At 66.4% G+C, this 17,826-nt stretch overlaps 1 protein-coding gene across 1 annotated transcript; it reads right to left on the bottom strand.

The window, feature by feature from the left end:
* Positions 1-254: 254 nt before the first annotated feature.
* Positions 255-16,924, bottom strand: SIGLEC1 (sialic acid binding Ig like lectin 1). The gene is made up of 23 exons (XM_048081574.2): positions 16,726-16,924; positions 15,137-15,266; positions 14,323-14,679; positions 13,946-14,242; positions 13,327-13,590; positions 12,819-13,018; positions 12,667-12,721; positions 11,804-12,103; positions 10,694-10,945; positions 9,904-10,206; positions 8,807-9,061; positions 7,797-8,096; positions 6,846-7,106; positions 5,902-6,204; positions 5,094-5,348; positions 3,949-4,236; positions 3,575-3,826; positions 2,886-3,179; positions 2,543-2,797; positions 2,057-2,353; positions 1,238-1,337; positions 1,083-1,155; positions 255-652 (listed from the first exon to the last, which is right to left on the bottom strand). The coding sequence occupies exons 2-23, from the start codon at positions 15,195-15,197 to the stop codon at positions 635-637; spliced, it is 5,040 nt and encodes a 1,679-aa protein (XP_047937531.2). The 5' UTR covers positions 15,198-15,266; positions 16,726-16,924; the 3' UTR covers positions 255-634.
* Positions 16,925-17,826: the final 902 nt, after the last annotated feature.

Below are 17,826 nucleotides of genomic sequence, written 5' to 3'. Positions count from 1 at the left end.
GCCCCGAGCATCGCGTCCCCGATGTTGTGTACGCCTCGGAGCCACGTCCGCAGGACAGGCGGTCACCGGCTGCTCCGTGGTGGCCACAGACAAACCACAGGGGATAAAACAGGAGAGAGCAGCACCCAGCAGCGTGGGGGGCCCTGTGGGAACCAGCCCTGCCTGCCCCCCAGCTCCCTCTGAGCTCCCCCAGTTCTCAAAGCAGCCCCCAGGGTGCTGAGCACCGTCCCAGCCCCCCGCACAGACACGCACTGTTCGCTGCTCCGTGCTTTATTTCCAGACAGGTGAGTAGCACGCAGCCCCCCGGGGGCAGTGGCTCAGTCAGGGGGGGGAGGATGGTGGTGCTGGAGAGGCCGACACCAGGCTCGCACCCCCCCCGGGGGGGGGGTCCTTGGCTTTCGGCATCTCCGAGCAGCCACAGACTGCGGCGCACCGCACGCAGCCGGAGCACCACGGGCGCTGTGCCCAGCACAGAGCTGTGCCCACGTGCAGCAGGGGAGGGAGGGAGACAGGGGGGGCTTGGAGGGGGTGTCAGGATGGGGCTGGGCTGCCCCAGGGTGGCTCTGGGCCCCCCTCTCCGGGGCTGTGCGGTTTCCAGCTGCTACAGTCGCTCCTGGGCCAAAGAGCCAGCGGCTTAGGATGCTCCATCCACCTGCAAAGGTTCAGGGCTGGCTGGAGAGGCACTGCCCAGGGCAGCACCCACCGCGCCCCGGGGAGCACCCACGTGAAACCCCCCCAGGAGCAGCCTGCGGGAATGAACCTGACCCTCACGAGGCCCTTCAGGGGGTGCTGGGCTGCAGCCCAGACCCCCAGTGCCCATCCGCCCAGACCCCCATGAGAGCCAGACCCCGACCCCAGCCATCCCCCAGCACCGTGCCCCATGGCCTCGGTGGGGCTGGGGACGTTCAGGACCCCTCAGAGTTGGTGGAGCAGAGAGAAAATGGGGGAAGAGGGCTGTGGGCAGGCAAGGGCAGGTTGCAGGGAGCCCGTGGGTGCTCCAGCACGCTGCTCCCCACGGACACCCGATGATGGGAGCTCGGGGCAGGGTCCTCGAAGCCAGCCCCAGCACCCCTGACTCCTACCTGCAGCTGCTCCTGCTTCCTGCTCAGCTCAAAGGTGTCCTCAGCCCGCGGCAAGCCCCAAATCTTCCGCAGCCTGGGCAGAAGGAGAGGCAGCTGCCACCCGCTGCCCCCTGCCCATGTGTCCCCACGTCCCCATCCCAGCCAGGGGACGTTACCTGGGCCACAGCCTCACGGCCAGGAGGGCCAGGAGAGCCACGCAGAGCAGGGCGAGGAGCAGCCCGGCCAGGATGGTGAACACCAGGAGGTGGGAGAGCGCTGTGGGAACAGGAGGGGGGGGTCTCATCGGTGCCAGGGGCTGGGGCCGGGCTGGAGGGGCTTTGGGGAGCCTCCTCCTCCAGGCCCCTTCCCTGTGCCTGCAGCCGCAGCATGGCCATGGCGTGGGGTCTGTGCCTCGCCCCCCGTGGGATCCAGTGGATCACAGATGTGCCACGGGTGCGGGGGCGCAGTGCGGCACGGCACGGCGGGGACCTCACGGGGACACTGGTGCTGGTGTGCCCCTGCCCGTGTCGCTGCCCCTGCACCCAGGTGGGACAGGCTGGCACATCACTGTGTGCCCCCCCGCTGGGTGCTGTCCTGCCCCCCCATACCCTTTGCCAACACGTGGGGCTGGGGGCCACGCACAGCAGCAGACAGCATGAGCATGCTTTGCCTTCCACTGAACCCTGCCCTAGCCCATTTCTGCTCACTTTTTTGATCAAGCTTTAGCATTCAACTCAATTTTCTGCTTGTGGGGGTGTGTTGTAGCCCTTACAAAGCATCCTTCCGCCCCCAGCCTGGGATGTTGCAGGAGAAAAGCTCCTTGGAACAAAATACCGAATTCAAGAACAAAACGCATGCTTTGGCAGTGAAACTCTCTTTGCCTTTCCACCAAAAAACTCAAACTTCTGCCGGTCGTCCCCCACCACCCTAAAACCTGAAATCCCACGGCCCCCCCCCCCGGGCAGAGCATCCCCGCGGGGTCCGGCCCCACTCACTGCGGGTGTCGAAGTAGGCGCTGGCCGTGGCGTTGCCCAGCGCGTTGCTGGCCACGCAGCTGTACTCGGCCGAGTCCTCGGGCCCCACGGCCGCGATCTCCAGGCGCAGCGCGTTGCGGGAGGCGGCTGCACGCAGCCCCGGGGCGGAGGCTGTGGCCAGGCTGGAGGCCAGGAGGTGGCCGCGGCGGTACAGGGCGAGGGCGGCAGGCGGGTGGCTATCGGCCGCGCACAGCACGATGCCCACGCGCCCGCTGCGGTTCTCCAGGAAGGTGCTGACGGCCACGGCCCGCGGGGCGTCTGCATGGAGGGAAGGGGGCTGGGTGGGCCGTGGCGCAGGGAACCCCTTCCCGGGCTACAGGGAGAGGAGCGGGGCAGGGAGAGGGGGAAGAAGAGGAGGAGGAAGGGCCACGTCCCCTGCGGCAGGACCGTGCAGACGGGACACGTGTGGCAGCCTGCCCTGTCCCCGCGGGGCTGGGGGACACTCACAGAGCACGCTGAGGCTGAGCGGGGCCGAGGCCGCGCTGCCCCGCACGCCGCTCGCCCGGCAGTGGTAGAAGCCGGCATCGGTGCTGGAGACGGGGCCAAGGACGAGGGCGCTGGCCAGTCCCTCCCGCAGCCACCGGCTGTTCTTGTACCACGTGTAGTTGGCCTCGTCGCCCACCCAGGGCACCGCCGAGCAGTTCATGGTGGCTGTGGCACCTTCGGGGACTTCTGGCGAGGGCTCCACCGTGACTCGGACGCCTGAGGAGGAGGAAAGGGTCGTGCAGCCGGCGTGGCACGAGGCACACGGGGACGCCCCACGGCCAGCTCCGGGCAGCACGGCGCTCACCGCTCGCCGCGAGGAGCAGGGAGGCGGTCGCGGTGCCGAAGCTGTTGTTGGCCGAGCAGACGTAGAGCCCCGCGTCCCCCGGGCCCAGCGCCGCCATCCGCACCCGCAGGGCGTTGGGCTCAGCCTGGACGGAGACGCGGGGGTCGGAGGGGCCCCGCGTGGAGGCGAGGGGCGTGAGACCCCGCAGCAGCGCGATGTCGGCGGGCGGGTGGCAGTCCACCGTGCACAGCAGCTCGGCCTGCCGCCCGCCCCACGGCTCCACCAGGGACACGAAGGACAGGTCCCGGGGCGCGTCTGCAACGACAAGGACAGCGCTTCACCTCCTGGCTCCGGCTGGCCTCGGGGGAACACGTCCCCCCTCTGGCCTGGGGGGGTTTATGCGTTCGTTGCTGGCTCAGGCTGGGGAGATGGGGCACAGTGAGGGTGGGGAAGCGTCCGTCAGCCAAAGCGAGCCCCCCCCCGGTAGGACAGCAGCGTGCTCTCCACCGCAGCCCTTCCCCTGCACCGCCCCACGGGGTTTTAAACCGTTTTAACACCAATTTTTCTCCTTCCAACCCCCCCTTTGGAACAGCGGCTCGGACACCCTCGGGAGGGGACCGGCGGTCACCAGATGGCGACACAGCCCGCGCTTCCCTCCCCGGCAGCTCGCCCCGGCGCGGGGCAGCCCCCGCAGCCCCCCCCGCACTCACACAGCACCCGCAGGGCTGCGGGGGGGGCCCGGCGGCTGCGCGCCCCCGTGCGCGCCTGGCAGCTGTAGGCGCCCGCGTCGCTGCTGCGTGCGGCATGGAGCAGGAGCGCGGCGCCGGGGCCCTCCTGCACCCAGCGCCCGTTCTTGAACCAGGTGTAGACGGTGCCCGGCTGGGCCCCCGCGTCCTCGCAGCTCAGCGTCACCGCCGTGCCCTCGTGCACCTCGGTGCCCGGCCGCACCACCACCCTGACGGCTGCCAGAGACACGGGGATGGGGGTGCCGGTGGGTGGCAGGGCCGCGGGACCCCCCCCTCCGTGCCCACGGCGAGGCTCGGAGGGGGCACCGAGCCCCGAGCCCCCCCTGTGCCACGCTCACCTTGCACGCGGAGAGGCAGGGATGTGCGGGTGCTGCCGAGGGGGCTGCGTGCCCGGCACTCGTATTCGCCCTCGTCCTGCGCCGCGGCGGCCGGCAGCTCCAGGCGCAGCGCGTTGGGAGAGGGCGAGCGGTGGCCGGCGGCCGCAGCCGTGCTGGAGGCCACCAGCTGCCCCTCCCTGTGCAGGCTGACCTTGGCCGGGGGGATGCTCTCGACGGTGCAGAGCAGGATGACGGCTCTCCCCCCGCCGCTCTCCGCGAAGGCCTTCAGCTGCATGTTCCGGGGGGGGTCTGGAAACGAGAGGGGAGGGGGCTGTGGGCCGAGCGCCATCTCACCAGGAGGGAAACGGCTGCCGAGGGGCAGCTCCCACGCCGGCGATGCTCCGTCTTCACCGGTGATCTCTCGCCTCCACCACGCCGTGAGCTGAGCGGCGATGCCTCCGGCCAGGACCTGCTGCGCCGCCTGCAGCAGCTGCTCTGCCTGGCAGCGCTGCCTGGATTCCCTGCGCCTCCCTCGAACCAAAGCACAGCTCAGCACACCGCAAAGCGACGCTCGGAGCCCGTTCCCACCTGCAGCCTGCTCACAGCTTGGCCCCTGGGTCTCCGCTCGCACCCGGCCCAGCAAACCCCACTCTGCTGGAAACACCAGGGCTGGCGAAATGGCAGCAAAGACCTGGGCTGTAACTCAGGCCCAGGACGCCAAGGTGGTGTTAGCAGCACCCATCCCGCATTCCCCATCCAAAACTGGGAGCAGGGAGAGACGTGACACATTTTTGAGGCTCTGTGGAGGACATTTCCAGGAGAGCCCCTTGGCAGTCACTCCTCGCAGCAGACTTATAAGTTAAAGCCATCTTTTTCTACTAAAAAGGAAAATCTTCTATTCTGACTTGCAGCTACAGTTTTTGCGCATCTTTTTTTAAACAAAGTCTGGTTTCAATTTGCCAAAGCAGGAAAGAAAAAAAAAAATATCCTGTGATCTTCCCCAAAAGCCAAAAATTTCTCTGTTTCAGTTTTGGTTCAAAATGTAAAGAAAACTTGAAAAAAAAAACTTGGAAAAACTGGAAAACCCCCTGGGCACTGCAGGCCATGCCCAGGGGGTTTTCCAGCCCAGGGAAAGGGATGGGGGCTCCGAAGCCCCCCGAACTCACAGAGGACACTGAGGGTGCTGGGGGCCACGCTGCGGGTGCCGGCGGGGCTCTGCACGGCGCAGTGGTAGGAGGCGGCGTCGGCGGCCACCACGCTGGGGAAGACGATGTGCGGGGCCGTGCCGCTGCTGAGCCAGACCTTGTTCTTGTACCAGGTGTAGGTCAGAGCCTCCTGGGCGGCGCTGTCCACCGCACAGGTCAGGGTCACGGCGTCCCCTTCACGGACTTCCGGGGAGGGCGAGATCCAGACCCGGGCAGCTGCGATGGGGGGAGAAGAGACGGTCAGGGAAATGAACTCTGGGCTCCAGCACGTTATGGTTCTGTGCTTATGGCTCTACCACCTGGGACTGTTCTCTGGGCTCCCTCCCTGCAGTTCCAGGCAAGAAGTGAAGGAGACACTTCAGCCACCACTAATTCCTCTCCCTGCCCTGCAGCAGCACAGCGCAGGGTGACGGCAGCTGGGCGAGCCCAGCCACGACAGAGCTGTGGACAGATGCCATGGCAGCTTCCTACAGCGACACGTCCCCTTGGAGAGGGAGCTGCAGCTCCTGCTCCATGTGCGCACTCCCCCCAGTAACCCTCCATCCTCATAAACCCGCAGTTTCCACCATTTCTTCCCCGTTTCTGTGCTGCCCATTTTATTCTACCTCTCTCCCCGCCTCCTTTCCCCATGGGCATCCTCCAGCTCGTGTCTGCCTCCACCCACACCTCCACTGCAGCCCCCAGCACTCATCCCTCCGGGTGGCACACAGCTGGTGCCTGTCTGAGCGCCGTGCCCACCCCATGCCCACCCCGTGCCCACCGCACTCACTCCCTGCCGTGAAGTTCGCCGTGGTGCTCGCGTTGCCGTAGGCGTTGCTGGCGGCGCACACGTACTTGCCCTCGTCCTCCAGCAGCACGTCGCCGATGCTCACCTGCAGGCTGTTGGTGGCCGCGGTGACGCTGAGCCGCGGGGAGGTGGCGGGTGCTGGCAGCGCGCTGGAGGCCACCAACGCGCCATCCTTGAAGAGCTCCAGCTGTGCCGGGGGGCTGCTGTCCACCCGGCACTGCAGCACGCCCCGCCGCCCCCCTGGCGTCTCCAGGAAGGAGCTGAGCACCGGCACCCGGGGGGGATCTGCAGGGCAAGATGTGGCCGGGTGTGAGCGAGGCCGGGCCCCCGGGGGTTTTTTGGGTACCCCTCGGGGAGCACCCGCACGGCGGCACCGCACGCTCACAGCAAAGCACCGGCAGCCTTTTCCTTGCCAGGAGTTTCCCCCTCTGTCCCAGAAGGACGACATTTCTCCAAAACTCAAGTCTTGAAAAGTGTAAGTAATTAGGTCACTCAAAATGTGTTGGTTTAACAGAACCAAAGCACTGGTTGTTGCATTTCTCCCCCCTTTTTAAGTGAGAGCCGGCAGCGGGGTCCCAGGGGTGGCCACAGCGCTTCCACCAGACAGCCCTGCCTGAACGGGGACGCCTGCAGGTGAGGTGGCTTCTGTATGGCCTTATCGAGGAGCTACGTTCCCACCAACACCCTACTTTTAACATTCTGGCCTTTTCTCATGGCAGACCATGCTCCTTTACTGAACATGCGGAGCTGTTGTTAAACCCCAGCCTCTCTCTGCACGGGGGCCATCCGGGGACGGTGCCGGCAGCAGGGGCCGTGCCATGCCCTGCTGTGCGCCAGCTGTGGCCCCGTGCCACGTCCCACCCCGCGTGCCGTGTCCCCACTGCCACTACGTGTCCCCAGGGACGCTGTCCCCTCGCCCCACTCACAGAGGACACGCAGGCTGACGGCCGGGGAGACGCTGGCACCGGTCCCCGCGGGGCCGTGGGCTTTGCAGTGGTAGGAGCCCGCGGCATCGCTGGTGACGTGCGGCAACTCGAGGACGCGGCCGGGGCTGTCCTGCACGTGCTTGCTGTCCTTGTACCAGGAGAAGACGGCATCTGCCTGCAGCTCCCCCAGCACCTCGCACGTCAGGGAGACGTCGTCCCCTTCCAGCACCTCCGCCGACGGCGTGACGAGGACGCGGGCGGCTGAGGGAGGAGAACAGCACATGGTGGACACAACGCCTCGCATCGCGTTGATGCTCCTGCTGCAGACCGAGGCTGGTGCTCGGTGCTTATATGAAGGACAACGCATTGCTCCCTGCTTCCCTTAGCTGAAACACCCGCGGGGCTCCTCTGGTTGTGTTCACCGGTGCTGGAGCTGAGCTGTTCAAATGCGGCCCATGCAGGGTGGGCAATGTGAGCCGGGACCTGCAGAGCAGCAGCCAGAGCCCAGGAGGGACCCAGCACCATCCCCAGGGGGATGCTCTGGCCTTTCCCCAACAGAAGTGACCGGTCCTGAGCACCAGGGGCTGAGCTGGGGAGCAACCCATGCCAGGCCCTGCCCAGCTGCTGCTGCGCACGGGGTTTTAGCACAAACCGCTCTTCCTGCTGTGCCCTGGGGGGAGCAGAAGCACACCCCCTGCAGAAGCTCGGCCGCGTTCTGCTGTCTGGCCACAGCCTGAGATGCTCAGTGACATTTCTCTGCCCCGCTGTCCCCATGGGACAGCCGGGACCATTATCTCTTCCCATCAGACGGCTGCGCAGACGCAGGAGCAATGCAGAAAAGGTCACAGCCTGCGCTGGCTCTCACCCAGCCCCGACCCACGGCGCTTCCCACCCACCGGGACCAGCCCATGCAGGACACACACAACGCCCGTGCTGCACGCCCGTGCTCACCCTGCACACGGAAGTAGAGGTGCTGGGACACGGTGCCGTGCGCGTTGGTGGCGGCGAGGCGGTAGGTGCCCTCATCTGCCAGCGTGACGTCCCGGACCTCCACCCGGAGGGCGTTGGGGGCGGCCGTGGCGCTGACCCTCGGGTTGGTGCTGTGCCCTGCGCTGCTGGAGGCCACCAGCTCCTCGCCCCTGTACAGGGCCAGCTGGGCAGGCGGGTTGCTCGCCACCGAGCCCTCGAAGATGGCCAGCTGGCCCCGCTGGGTCTCCAGGAAGGCGGTGAGCTGCGGGTCCCTCGGGGGGTCTGCGTGGGACAGCACAGACATTGCACGGCTACCTGTCCCCAGCTCCACCTCGGGAAGGGGCAGGATGGGACGGGACAGGACAGGATGGGAAGGGAAGCTGCTGGCTGTGCTCCTGCAGACACTGCCCGACCAGCCCAGCTCACACTCAGGGGCATTGGTGCATGGGGCTGCAGCTGGAGCACACCTCCACGGGCTGCCAGTGTGACCTCCGGGTGGCACAGGGGGACAGATCCCCATGGGAGGAGGCACCAGGGCACACAGAGGCATTCAAACACGTGCACCTGCACCCACGCTGGATTGCCCACGGGCATGCCCATGGGGGCCACGTGTCTGAGCAGAAGCGTGCACACCTGGATGTAGGCTACGTGTAAGGCTACCAACGCCAAGATGACAACAAAGTGGTTTGCGTTCACATCTCCGTATGCAGCCGCACACAGATGTGCCGTGTGCCCACCCTCGTGTGCAATGGCACAGACCCCCTGCACCAGCCCAAGGGCAGCCCCTGCCCAGAGAAGAGCAGGGGCAGCCAAAAAGCTGCTCCTGCAGCACCTGACAGCCCCCAAAACATGCCCAGCACCCCAAACATGCCCAGCACCCCAAACGTGCCCAGCACCCCAACATGCCCAGCACCCCAACATCCCCAGCACCCCAACATCCCCAGCACCCCAACATGCCCAGCACCCCAACATGCCCAGCACCCCGCACTCACACAGCACATCCAGCAGGACGGCGGCAGAGCTCCGGCTGCTCCTCTCGGTGGCGGCGGTGCAGTGGTAGAGCCCCGCGTCCCCGCTCGCCACCCGCCGAAGCACCAGGGATGCGTCGGGGCCCTGGGGGAGCCGCTGCCCGTTCCTGTACCAGGTGACATTGGGCAGGGTCCGGGAGTCGCTGCTCACCTGGCAGGTCAGGTTGGCGGCGCTGCCTTCCAGCACGCGGGAGGACGGGGACACCACAGCGCGGGCAGCTGAGGGCAGGGCAGAGGCAGGAGGGGCTCAGCTGCAGTGCCCAGAGCCTCGGGGGGCTGTGGGGCTGCAAGGCAGGATGCCTGGCCCAGCACCACCACGCCGTGAGCGGCACCGCTGCGGGAGGGAGCCTGCAGGCACCTCTGCAAGTATGGCACCAGAAGGCAACGCAGCGTGCGCAGCACCAGCGTGCAAAACCCTACTGGGGCTGCAAGGCAGCAGCCCAGGCTGTCACCCCATGCCGGGTGTCACCCCATGCTGGGTGTCACCCCACGCCGGGTGTCACCCCATGCTGGGTGTCACCCCATGCTGGCTCCCCAGCCGGCAGCCCCCCTGCTCCCCGCTGCCACCACGTGTGACACCCAAAATATTTGCTGTTTCTCCCACTCGTGGGAAGCCAGGTCTGATTTTCCTAGCTCGCTCACAGGGCCAGAACTGGAGCCAGAAGGCTTCTCAGACTGCCCCCTGGACTCTGCACGGTGTGCCCAGCACCCAGCACCTGTGCCCGCACAGGACAAGCGGTGAGCCCCGCTGGGAGCCCAGGAGGGTCGGGAAGGGCCGGCGGCTGCACCCTCCCGTTGCAGCACCCGCTGTAATCCTGCTCGTGGCCCACCCCAGCACCCTGTGCACACATTTTGGGACCGATGCTGTTTGCTACCCTGATGCCCAGGGTTTCATGTGCGCGTGTGCTACTGACGCTGGCTCTGCCTTTACGCAAGCAGCACCCAGCTCCTCCTGCTCCAGCGCGCCTCTCCACCCTCCCTTGTCCCAGGACTTCCCCAGCGCTCAGACCCTGGGGGCTCAGGCCCCGGGCACCCTCCCACCCCCCCAGCACCACACTCACTCTCGGCACTGAAGGCCATGGAGGTGCTGGCGTTGCCCTGAGTGTTCCCAGCCCGGCACACGTAGGTGCCCTCGTCCTCCAGCACCACGTCCCGCAGCTCCAGCCTCAGGCTGTTGTACGAGGCCGTCGCCTGCAGCCGGGGGCTGGGGGCTGGGGGGCAGCCCTGCGTGCAAGCCAGTGCCTCGTCTCCTCTCCACAGGGTCAGGTTGGCCTCCGGGTCGCTCTCGACGGTGCACTGGATGATGCCCAGCTGCCCGCCCTGGGTCTCCAGGAGGGAGCTCATCACCGGCTGCCGGGGTGGGACTGCAGGGACAAAGCAGCGTGGGTGAGAACGGGACCGTGGGGTTAGGGGACCCCCTGAAGCTGGGGGATCCCTGCCCTCCTGCCTGCATTCACCCAGGGCAGAGGGTCCCACGTCCACCCGCTCTCCACAAGGGACCTGCGTGTCCCCAGCACCTCCGAGGGCACTGCTCTGCCCTGGGGTGAGGCACATTCCCTACCACGACTACAAAAACCCACGCCTTCCTCAGCACTGAGCCTTCCCAGTTGCGTTTCTGTTGTTTGCTATCAGGGAAGATTTTTATTTTTATTTTTTCCCAGCACGAAATATTTGGAAGGCGAAATCAAACCGGGATATATTTTTCACAGGGCAACTTGGGCTCATTTCGTGCTCTGAGAAATATAAATTAATATCACGGGATGTTTTCAAGTCCTTTGTTTCCTGGGAATTAGGGGCTTTTCTGGACTTCCCCCCCCCCCCCCCCCGGAATGGTTCACCCACGGCACTCACAGAGCACGCGGAGCGGGACGGCCGCCGAGGTGTGGCTGTGGCCACTGCCCTGTGCCAGGCACTGGAAGGCGCCGGCGTCGGCGCTGCGGACGGCCGGGAAGCTCAGCGCCGGCTCCGCGCCCTCCCGCAGCCACCGGCCGTTCCTGTACCAGGTGAACGTGGCCGGCCCCGCGTCGCCCAGCACCTCGCAGCTCAGGGTGACGGCTTCCCCCTCCCGCACCTCCGCCGAGGGCTGGATCAGGACTCTGGCAGCTGGAGGAGGGAAAGGAGAGGCTGGGCTGTCAGGGAAACCTCTGCTGCTAAGCCTTTGCCCCTGCTGTGGATCCGCCTGTTCAAATCCCCCCACACCACCGCCCTCCAGCGCACGGATCCGGGCAGCCCCCAGCCAAGGGCTCGCGGAGCTGGGGGGACGCTCGAGGGAGCTGGCAGCCACCCGGGATGTCCCCAGCCATTCTCACCACTCCTCTGCCACCAGCACCCACGGGTGCCTTCTGGAGAAGTCACTTTGCTCCCACCAGGCCCCCGTGTTTGGTGAGAGGAACTGGGCCAGGAAAGGGGCTGGGGAGGAGGTGAGGGGCTCGGATGGAGCCATCTCGGGCTCTCGGAAACAAACCCAGCTAACAGCGCCACCCAGAGCAGCGTTATTTCCTTTGGAACCCTGAGGTCCAGCCTGGTTTCTTTCGACGTCCTAAGGATTCCCCTGGATGTGTTTTTGGGGGCTTTCCCCTCCTCGCCTTTCATTGCTGCTTCCCTTCCACCCCAGCTCTCCAAAGCGGGGGGAGCGGCAGGGTGTGATGAGAGGAGCAGGGGACCCCCTCCATGCCCGGGTGCTGCTCCCGCCCCACGCTACCTGCACCGGGAGGAACGGGCTTGGACAAGCTCTGCTGCAGACTTTGAATTGCAAAGCTCCAAACCACCTCCAGCTGTGAAACCTCCTGGGGTGGGGAAGGGCCACAGGGGACGGCACCATGAGCACCAACCCCGGTACCCGGGAACATGGCAGGACCCACAGCCACGCAGAAACCCCCCGACACCCCCGGGTCCGTGCTGGAGGAGGTGCCGCGCCCCCGGCCCTGGGGACAGGAGCAGGCAGGGCACGGCAGGACTCACTGTGGGTGACGAAGGGCTGCGTGGCGCTGGCGTTCCCCAGGGCGTTGGTGGCGGTGCAGCGGTACTGCCCGCCGTCCTGCGGCCGCACGCCGCGGATCTCCAGGCGCAGGGCGTTGCGGGTGGCGGTGACGGCGAGCCGCTGGCTGGGGGCCGCCTGCGAGCCGCTGGTGGCCACGAGGTCGCCGTCGCGGTACAGCGCCAGGGTGGCCGGCGGGATGCTGTCCACCGTGCAGTGCATGACAGCCAGCCCGCCGCCCTGCGGCTCCTGCAGCAGCGTCAGGGAGGGGGTCCTGGGGGGGTCTGCGGCACGGGGAGAGGGGTCAGCGGCCGTGCTGGCCCCGGGAGGCCCCGGCATCACGGCCGTACCTGGGCGGCCGCACACACGTCACGTCCAGCCGGCCCTGCCAGCGAGCACAGCTGCTCCTCGGAGCTGCTTTCCCACTGACGTAAGCGGGTTATATTTATGAACAGAAATGTCAGAGCCAAACCCAGGGCTATTTTATTTTTCCCCTGACTTGCAAAAGCTCTTGAGCTGTTATTATCACCGCTGGCTCCTGGGTTAGTAACCTCCGAGCGGAGTTTATGGCGCGCATCGGAGGGGCGGGAGGTGCTGAAGTGAGCGGACGGGCGCCTGGTGCGGGGAGCTCACCCACTGCCGCCTTCACGGGGCTCACGGCCAGGAACTGCTGCATCTGCAGCATCTCCTGCCTGGGTCTCACCCGGCGAGACTGAACCCCCCTTCCCAGCCGGACTGATAGTGTCTGGGGCAGCCTGGGGCTTGCACGGCCCCTGGCACCAAGGGAGCTCGCCCGTGGGGACCCCCCCGTCCCCGCAGGGTGATGGCCAGGGCCACGAGCACTCACATGTCACGCTCAGGCTGACGGGCTGGGACGCGGTGCTGCCCCGGTCGTTGGTCACCTTCACAGAATCACAGAATCACAGAATCACAGAATCACAGAATCACAGGGTCATCCAAGTTGGAAGAGACCTCCGAGATCACCGAGTCCAACCTCACCTTGCAGGAGTAGAAGCCGGCGTCGCTGGCGGCCAGGCGGTGGAAGAGCAGGGTGTGCGCGGGGCCGTCCTGCAGCCAGGCGCTGTTCTTGTACCACGTGTAGTTCAGGTCCTGGCCCTCCCTGCTGGGCACGTCGCAGGACAGCTCGGCGCTCGTCCCCTCCTGCACCTCGGCCGCAGGGCTCACGGAGATCTCGGCGGCTGGCGGAGATGGGAGCACGCTCAGGGCGGGCAGGAGACCCCCAGGAGGCTGGCCAGGGGGCAGTTTCTGAATTTAATGCAATATTCCCCGGGGCAAAATCTTCTGCTTGTGCAGCAGCGCCCCGTGTCACTAAGGACCTGTGCTCGGGTACACGCAGAGCCCGCCCAAGGTGCCCCAGCCGAGGGGGGATGCTTTCCCACCCAGTCCCATCACAGCCAGCCTGGATCCCTTGGGGAATTGCCCGTTTCAGACTGGGTGCCCCCCTCCCAGCCAGCACCATCCCAGGGCACAGCCCCCCGGCACTTACAGAAGACGTAGAGCATCACGGCGGGCGCCGCGCCGGCCCCGAGGGCGTTGTGGGCTTCGCAGCGGTACTGCCCGTGGTCCGCCCGCCGCACGCCCCGCAGGGTCAGGGTGGGCTCGCTGCCCACGGCGGCGCCGTCCTTGTACCACTGGTACGTGGAGACCGGCGGGTAGCTGCTGTTCACCAGGCAGCTGAGGGACACCGTGTCCCCCACGCGGATGTTCTGCGTCGAGGGGGTGATCGACACCCTGGTGCCTTTCGGGGCGTCTGCGGGGGGGGACAGACAGATGTGGTGACGGAGGGGAAGCCGGGCAGGGCCCTGGGGTTGCTGCCGCAGAGCTTCCTGCTGGTTGTATGGCAGGGAAGGGAGCCCTGAGAGGCTCTGCCCAGAGGAAAGGAGCAGGGAAAAGGGGACAAAGCTGTGACAGTGGTGGCAGAGAGGGCAGGGAGGAGCACCGCAGGATGTTTGTGGGACCTGCACGGGCCCTGGCCACGAGAGCCGTGGAGGAGCAGGGAGGGAGGAGCTGGGGACACTCTGCCCTGGCTTTCTGCGAGGGACCTCGGGGGTGGCACGGCAGTGGGAGAGGTGTCCCCGTGCCGTGCTCCGAGCCGCCCCACGTACGTCTCACCCGCAGGACCAGCTCCCCGCTCGCCTTCTGGGAGCCGTGGAGAACCTCGCAGAAGAGCGCCCTGGAGTGGTCCTTCCAGGAGAAGGAGGTGACGAGGCTCAGGTGGCGGCCGACCCCGCTGGTGTCCAGCTGGACGCGGCCGGACACGGAGGAGACGCGCTCATCGTAGCCCACCCAGCGCAGGGCCGCGTCGCTCAGCGGGCAGACGTAGGGCGTGGAGCACTGGAAGGTGACCTCCGTCCCCTCGGACACCTCCTCGCTGGCGGCAATGTTGGGGCGCTCCAGGACATCTGGGGATGGAGAGCCGAGGGTGGGACATCCCCACGGGACGGGAGAGCGCGGGACCGGGGGGGATCGCCGCCGTACCCACCCGAAACGCTCAGCACCACGTCCTGCTCCGCCGACCACCGGTCTCCATCGACGATCTCGAAGCGGAACTTATAGGACCCGCTGTCCTCCGGCGTCACCCCCCGCAGCAGCAGGGTGCAGTTGTGAGCAGTCGGGTCCCCCAGGAGCTGGGTTCGGCCCAAGAACCTGGCGTCCACCTCCTGGCCCTCCGAGTGGTACACCACGGTCTTTTGGGTGCTGAAGTCCTTGTACCAGATGGCCACGATGCCTTTGCTGGCCGAGATGCTGTCGGGGAAGCTCAGCGTGCAGGGAAACACCACGCAGGAGCCCGTGATGCTCCACAGCTCACGGGGGTAGGTGACACCCCAGGAGCCGTGGGCTGTCAGAAGGAAGGCAAGGTCTGGGTCATGCGGGGTGGCCGCTGGTGCCCAGCTCCCCTGCACCATCCCGTGAGCCCTGTGCCACTGCTCCTCTACCCATCCAGCCAGGGCCACGGTGGGCAGGGAGGGTTTGGGAGAGGCGAGCTAAACCCTCCAGGAGAAAGCATGGAGGTGGAGATAAATAGGGAAGAGTCCGGGCGGGGGCAATGTTCCCAGCTGGGCTTCCAGCCGGCAAAAAGCACCAGCTGGACTCAAAGAGCAAAGGCCTAAATCACCAGTAAGAAAAGGGGAGATTTGCCCTCTGAGCCCTTCGGGAGCTCGTTTCCTTGCCCCTCTCCCTGTCTCCTTGTCCTTTCTCCATGCCCTGGCTGTTCCACCGCCATCCCACCCCATCCCATCCTGGTCCGTGGGCTGGGGGGATGCAGGGGGCAGCGGGCTGGTGTGGTGGCACCTTACCTGGGGGGACAAGGCTGGCCAGGAGGACGAGCCACCGCAGCTGGGATGTGGCCACAGCCATGGGGCAGGCAGCAGAGGGCAGGCTCGGGCACACACTGGCAGGAGGTGGCTGGTGGTTGTGCAGCAGCCCCTGATGGCAGGAAGGTGGCCAAAGGCCCCAGAACCACGTTAATCCACCCAGCCCCGCTTCACCCTGCATCACACTGCCCCCAGGCCTCTGCCAGCCAAGGCATCCCGCAGGTGTTTGGCCGAAAGCGATCCCTCCTGCAGGGGGACTGAGCGGGGAAGCCCGTGTCCCAGCTCGTGCCCGTTGGGCACTGTCAGCAGAACATGGTGGAGCCACGCGGCACAAATCCTGCCTCCGGCAGCACCGCTCCGGCTGCAGGTGGCTGCCTCATGGCAGCGGCACGGTCACCGACGTGGAGCAACGGGCACAGGCGCTTCTTGGGGCTGGGGAGGAGGAGGACGGTGAGGGAGAGCCCTGGCCCTGCCGAAGGCTCCTCCTGGGTGCTCACTGCCCCAGCGTTACCCACAGTGAGCTGGGGAGGTCAAGGACCCTGGGGAGGTCAAGGACCAAGTGCAGGTCACACAGCGAGAGGTGGACAGGTTTATTCACGGGCTCCCTGCGTTGTGCAATGCGGGGAGCAAGTGAATAATGAAGTAATACGGACATGGGGACCGTGCATGGCGTGGGCACAGAGTGGTGCGAATGCTGGTGATGTGGTGACAAAGGACAGAGGGACGCACGGCACAGCAGCCAGGTGTCCCCTCTCTGCTGAGCAGGACACATCTCCTCATCACCTCCTGGTCCCATCACCTCCTCACCCGGCCAGCCCGCTGCTGTCCCCAGCACAGCCCCGGCGCGCCGGCAGCGGTTGGGATTAAACAGCAGCAGCACTTCCCCCTTTTTGTGCTCTTTCCATCAGTATTTTGTTCTCTACGGGCTGGGATTTATTAATCGAGGGGAAGGAAGCGCCGCGGCCCCTGCTCGCCGCCCGGTTTCGTTTCTCTGCCTCCCCTCCCGGTTTCGTTTTCTGGCAGCGGGGCCGGGGTCCCGTGAGCAGACGAGTGGGGGCACGGGGGGGGCCTGGGGCACGGCAGCTCCGCAAACCCGAAGCTCGGATGCATTCAGCTGCCATCGATAAGCTGTGTGCGTGCACACGTGTGACACGGGGAGGTGTGGGACGGAGCAGCAGGGCTGTGCGTCGCCACCCTGACACCGACAGGACAGTACCTGGATGGCGCTGGAAAAAGGGAAAATGGGGTGACTGCCTGGGGAAGGAGCCTGTAACCGTGTTCTCTGCACCCACACGAACCTGTCTCTGCAGGACAGCCTCCAAAATCCCTACGGGGGCTCCCATGCACGCAGGCAATGCCAGACAGATCGCCAGCTCCTTCGGGTGCTGGTGGAACTCACCCGTGGGGCTGAGCACCGGGAGGGGCATAGGGAAACTGCTCAGCACCCCCCGGTACTGATCCTGCCCCAGCCCAGGAGGCCGCGGAGCACCCACAGCAGCACCCCCATGGCAAACCTCGGCCCCCAGCGTCCCCTTCCCAGACCCTCTGCATCCCAGGGGCAGCAGCATTACCTCAGCGTGGCGGGGAGGGTCTGTGTTCCCCTGGTGGTCCCCGTGTCCCCTGGCGGTCCCCGTGTCCCCCGGCGGGCACCCGGCTGTGCCTCCACAACAGTGCCTGCCCCGTGTGGCTGGGGGCGAGCTATTTATCTGCTGCGGGAGTAAGGAGCCAAAATTCACATCACTTCCCCGTTTAGGGGTTTGTCCCTGCCTCCGGTTTTGGGAAGTGGCTGACACTGTCAGCTATTTCTTGCCTTTTACTAATGGGGGTTCTTTTGGGGCGGGCGCTAAGGTGGTCCGCATGGGAGGATTTTGCAGGGGTCCAGGCCCCCAGTCCTATTTGGGGGGGGGTGAATGCTTTTGCACCCCTTCGTCATCCTTGTGCCGTTCCCAGCCCAAATTAGGGCACAGGAGGCACCAACCCACTGGGCACTGCCCGGACGGGCTCCAGTTTAAGGGCCCCGCTGGGTGCCCCTGCTCTGTGCTGCTGACCCCGCAGTGGGGCGAGCCTGACGAAGAGCCCCTGGGGCAGGCGCAGCCTCCCTACAACCCTGGGCTCCCCGTGCCAGCTTTTGGGGGCCAGCCGCCCCCAGAGCCAACCTGGGGCCCCACACAGGCAGTGTCCCAAAGAAACCAGCGCGGCCGTTCGCTGCCTGTGCCGGTGCTGCAGCACGTGGGGACCTGGTCCTGGGCTGCTCCGGGACAGGGCCCAGGTCCGGCCTCTGCTGCAGGTGCCTGGATCTAAGGGAACACGGGCGCTCTGTGCACCGGGTGAAACTGGGGCTTGAGGACTCAGAGTCGAGGCTTGATTTTGTGCAAAAGGGCTGGGAACGCGAGAACTGTAAGCTGCCCACCGAGCTGCCCACCGAGCCCTGGGTTCTGCGTTCACCGTGCCGCACACCACAGCTCCCCACAGCTCCCTACAGCTCCCCACAGCTCCCTACAGCTCCCCACAGCGCCCTGCTGCGCCCTGCAGCACCCCACAGCTCCCCGCAGCACCCCGCAGCACCCCATAGCACCCCGCACAGCGGCCCCGTGCCGGTGCCAGGCTGGGCTCAGCACGGTGCGGGTGCAGAGCCGGCGCCACAGCTGCACAGCCCCCTGCCAAAACGCCCT

This window comes from Anser cygnoides, chromosome 4 (assembly GCF_040182565.1).
Source record: "Anser cygnoides isolate HZ-2024a breed goose chromosome 4, Taihu_goose_T2T_genome, whole genome shotgun sequence".
NCBI classification, from domain to species: domain Eukaryota; kingdom Metazoa; phylum Chordata; class Aves; order Anseriformes; family Anatidae; genus Anser; species Anser cygnoides.
This window is presented reverse-complemented; position numbering and strand designations above follow the sequence as displayed.

Coding starts and splice junctions, on each gene's coding strand:
- SIGLEC1 (XM_048081574.2), bottom strand. CDS start 15,197: ATGGCTGTGGCCACATCCCAGCTGCGGTGGCTCGTCCTCCTGGCCAGC. Junction 14,680..15,136: donor GGCCAGCCTTGTCCCCCCAG/GTAAGGTGCCAC, acceptor TCCTTCTGACAG/CCCACGGCTCCTGGGGTGTC. Junction 1,338..2,056: donor CGCCTACTTCGACACCCGCA/GTGAGTGGGGCC, acceptor CTGTTCCCACAG/CGCTCTCCCACCTCCTGGTG.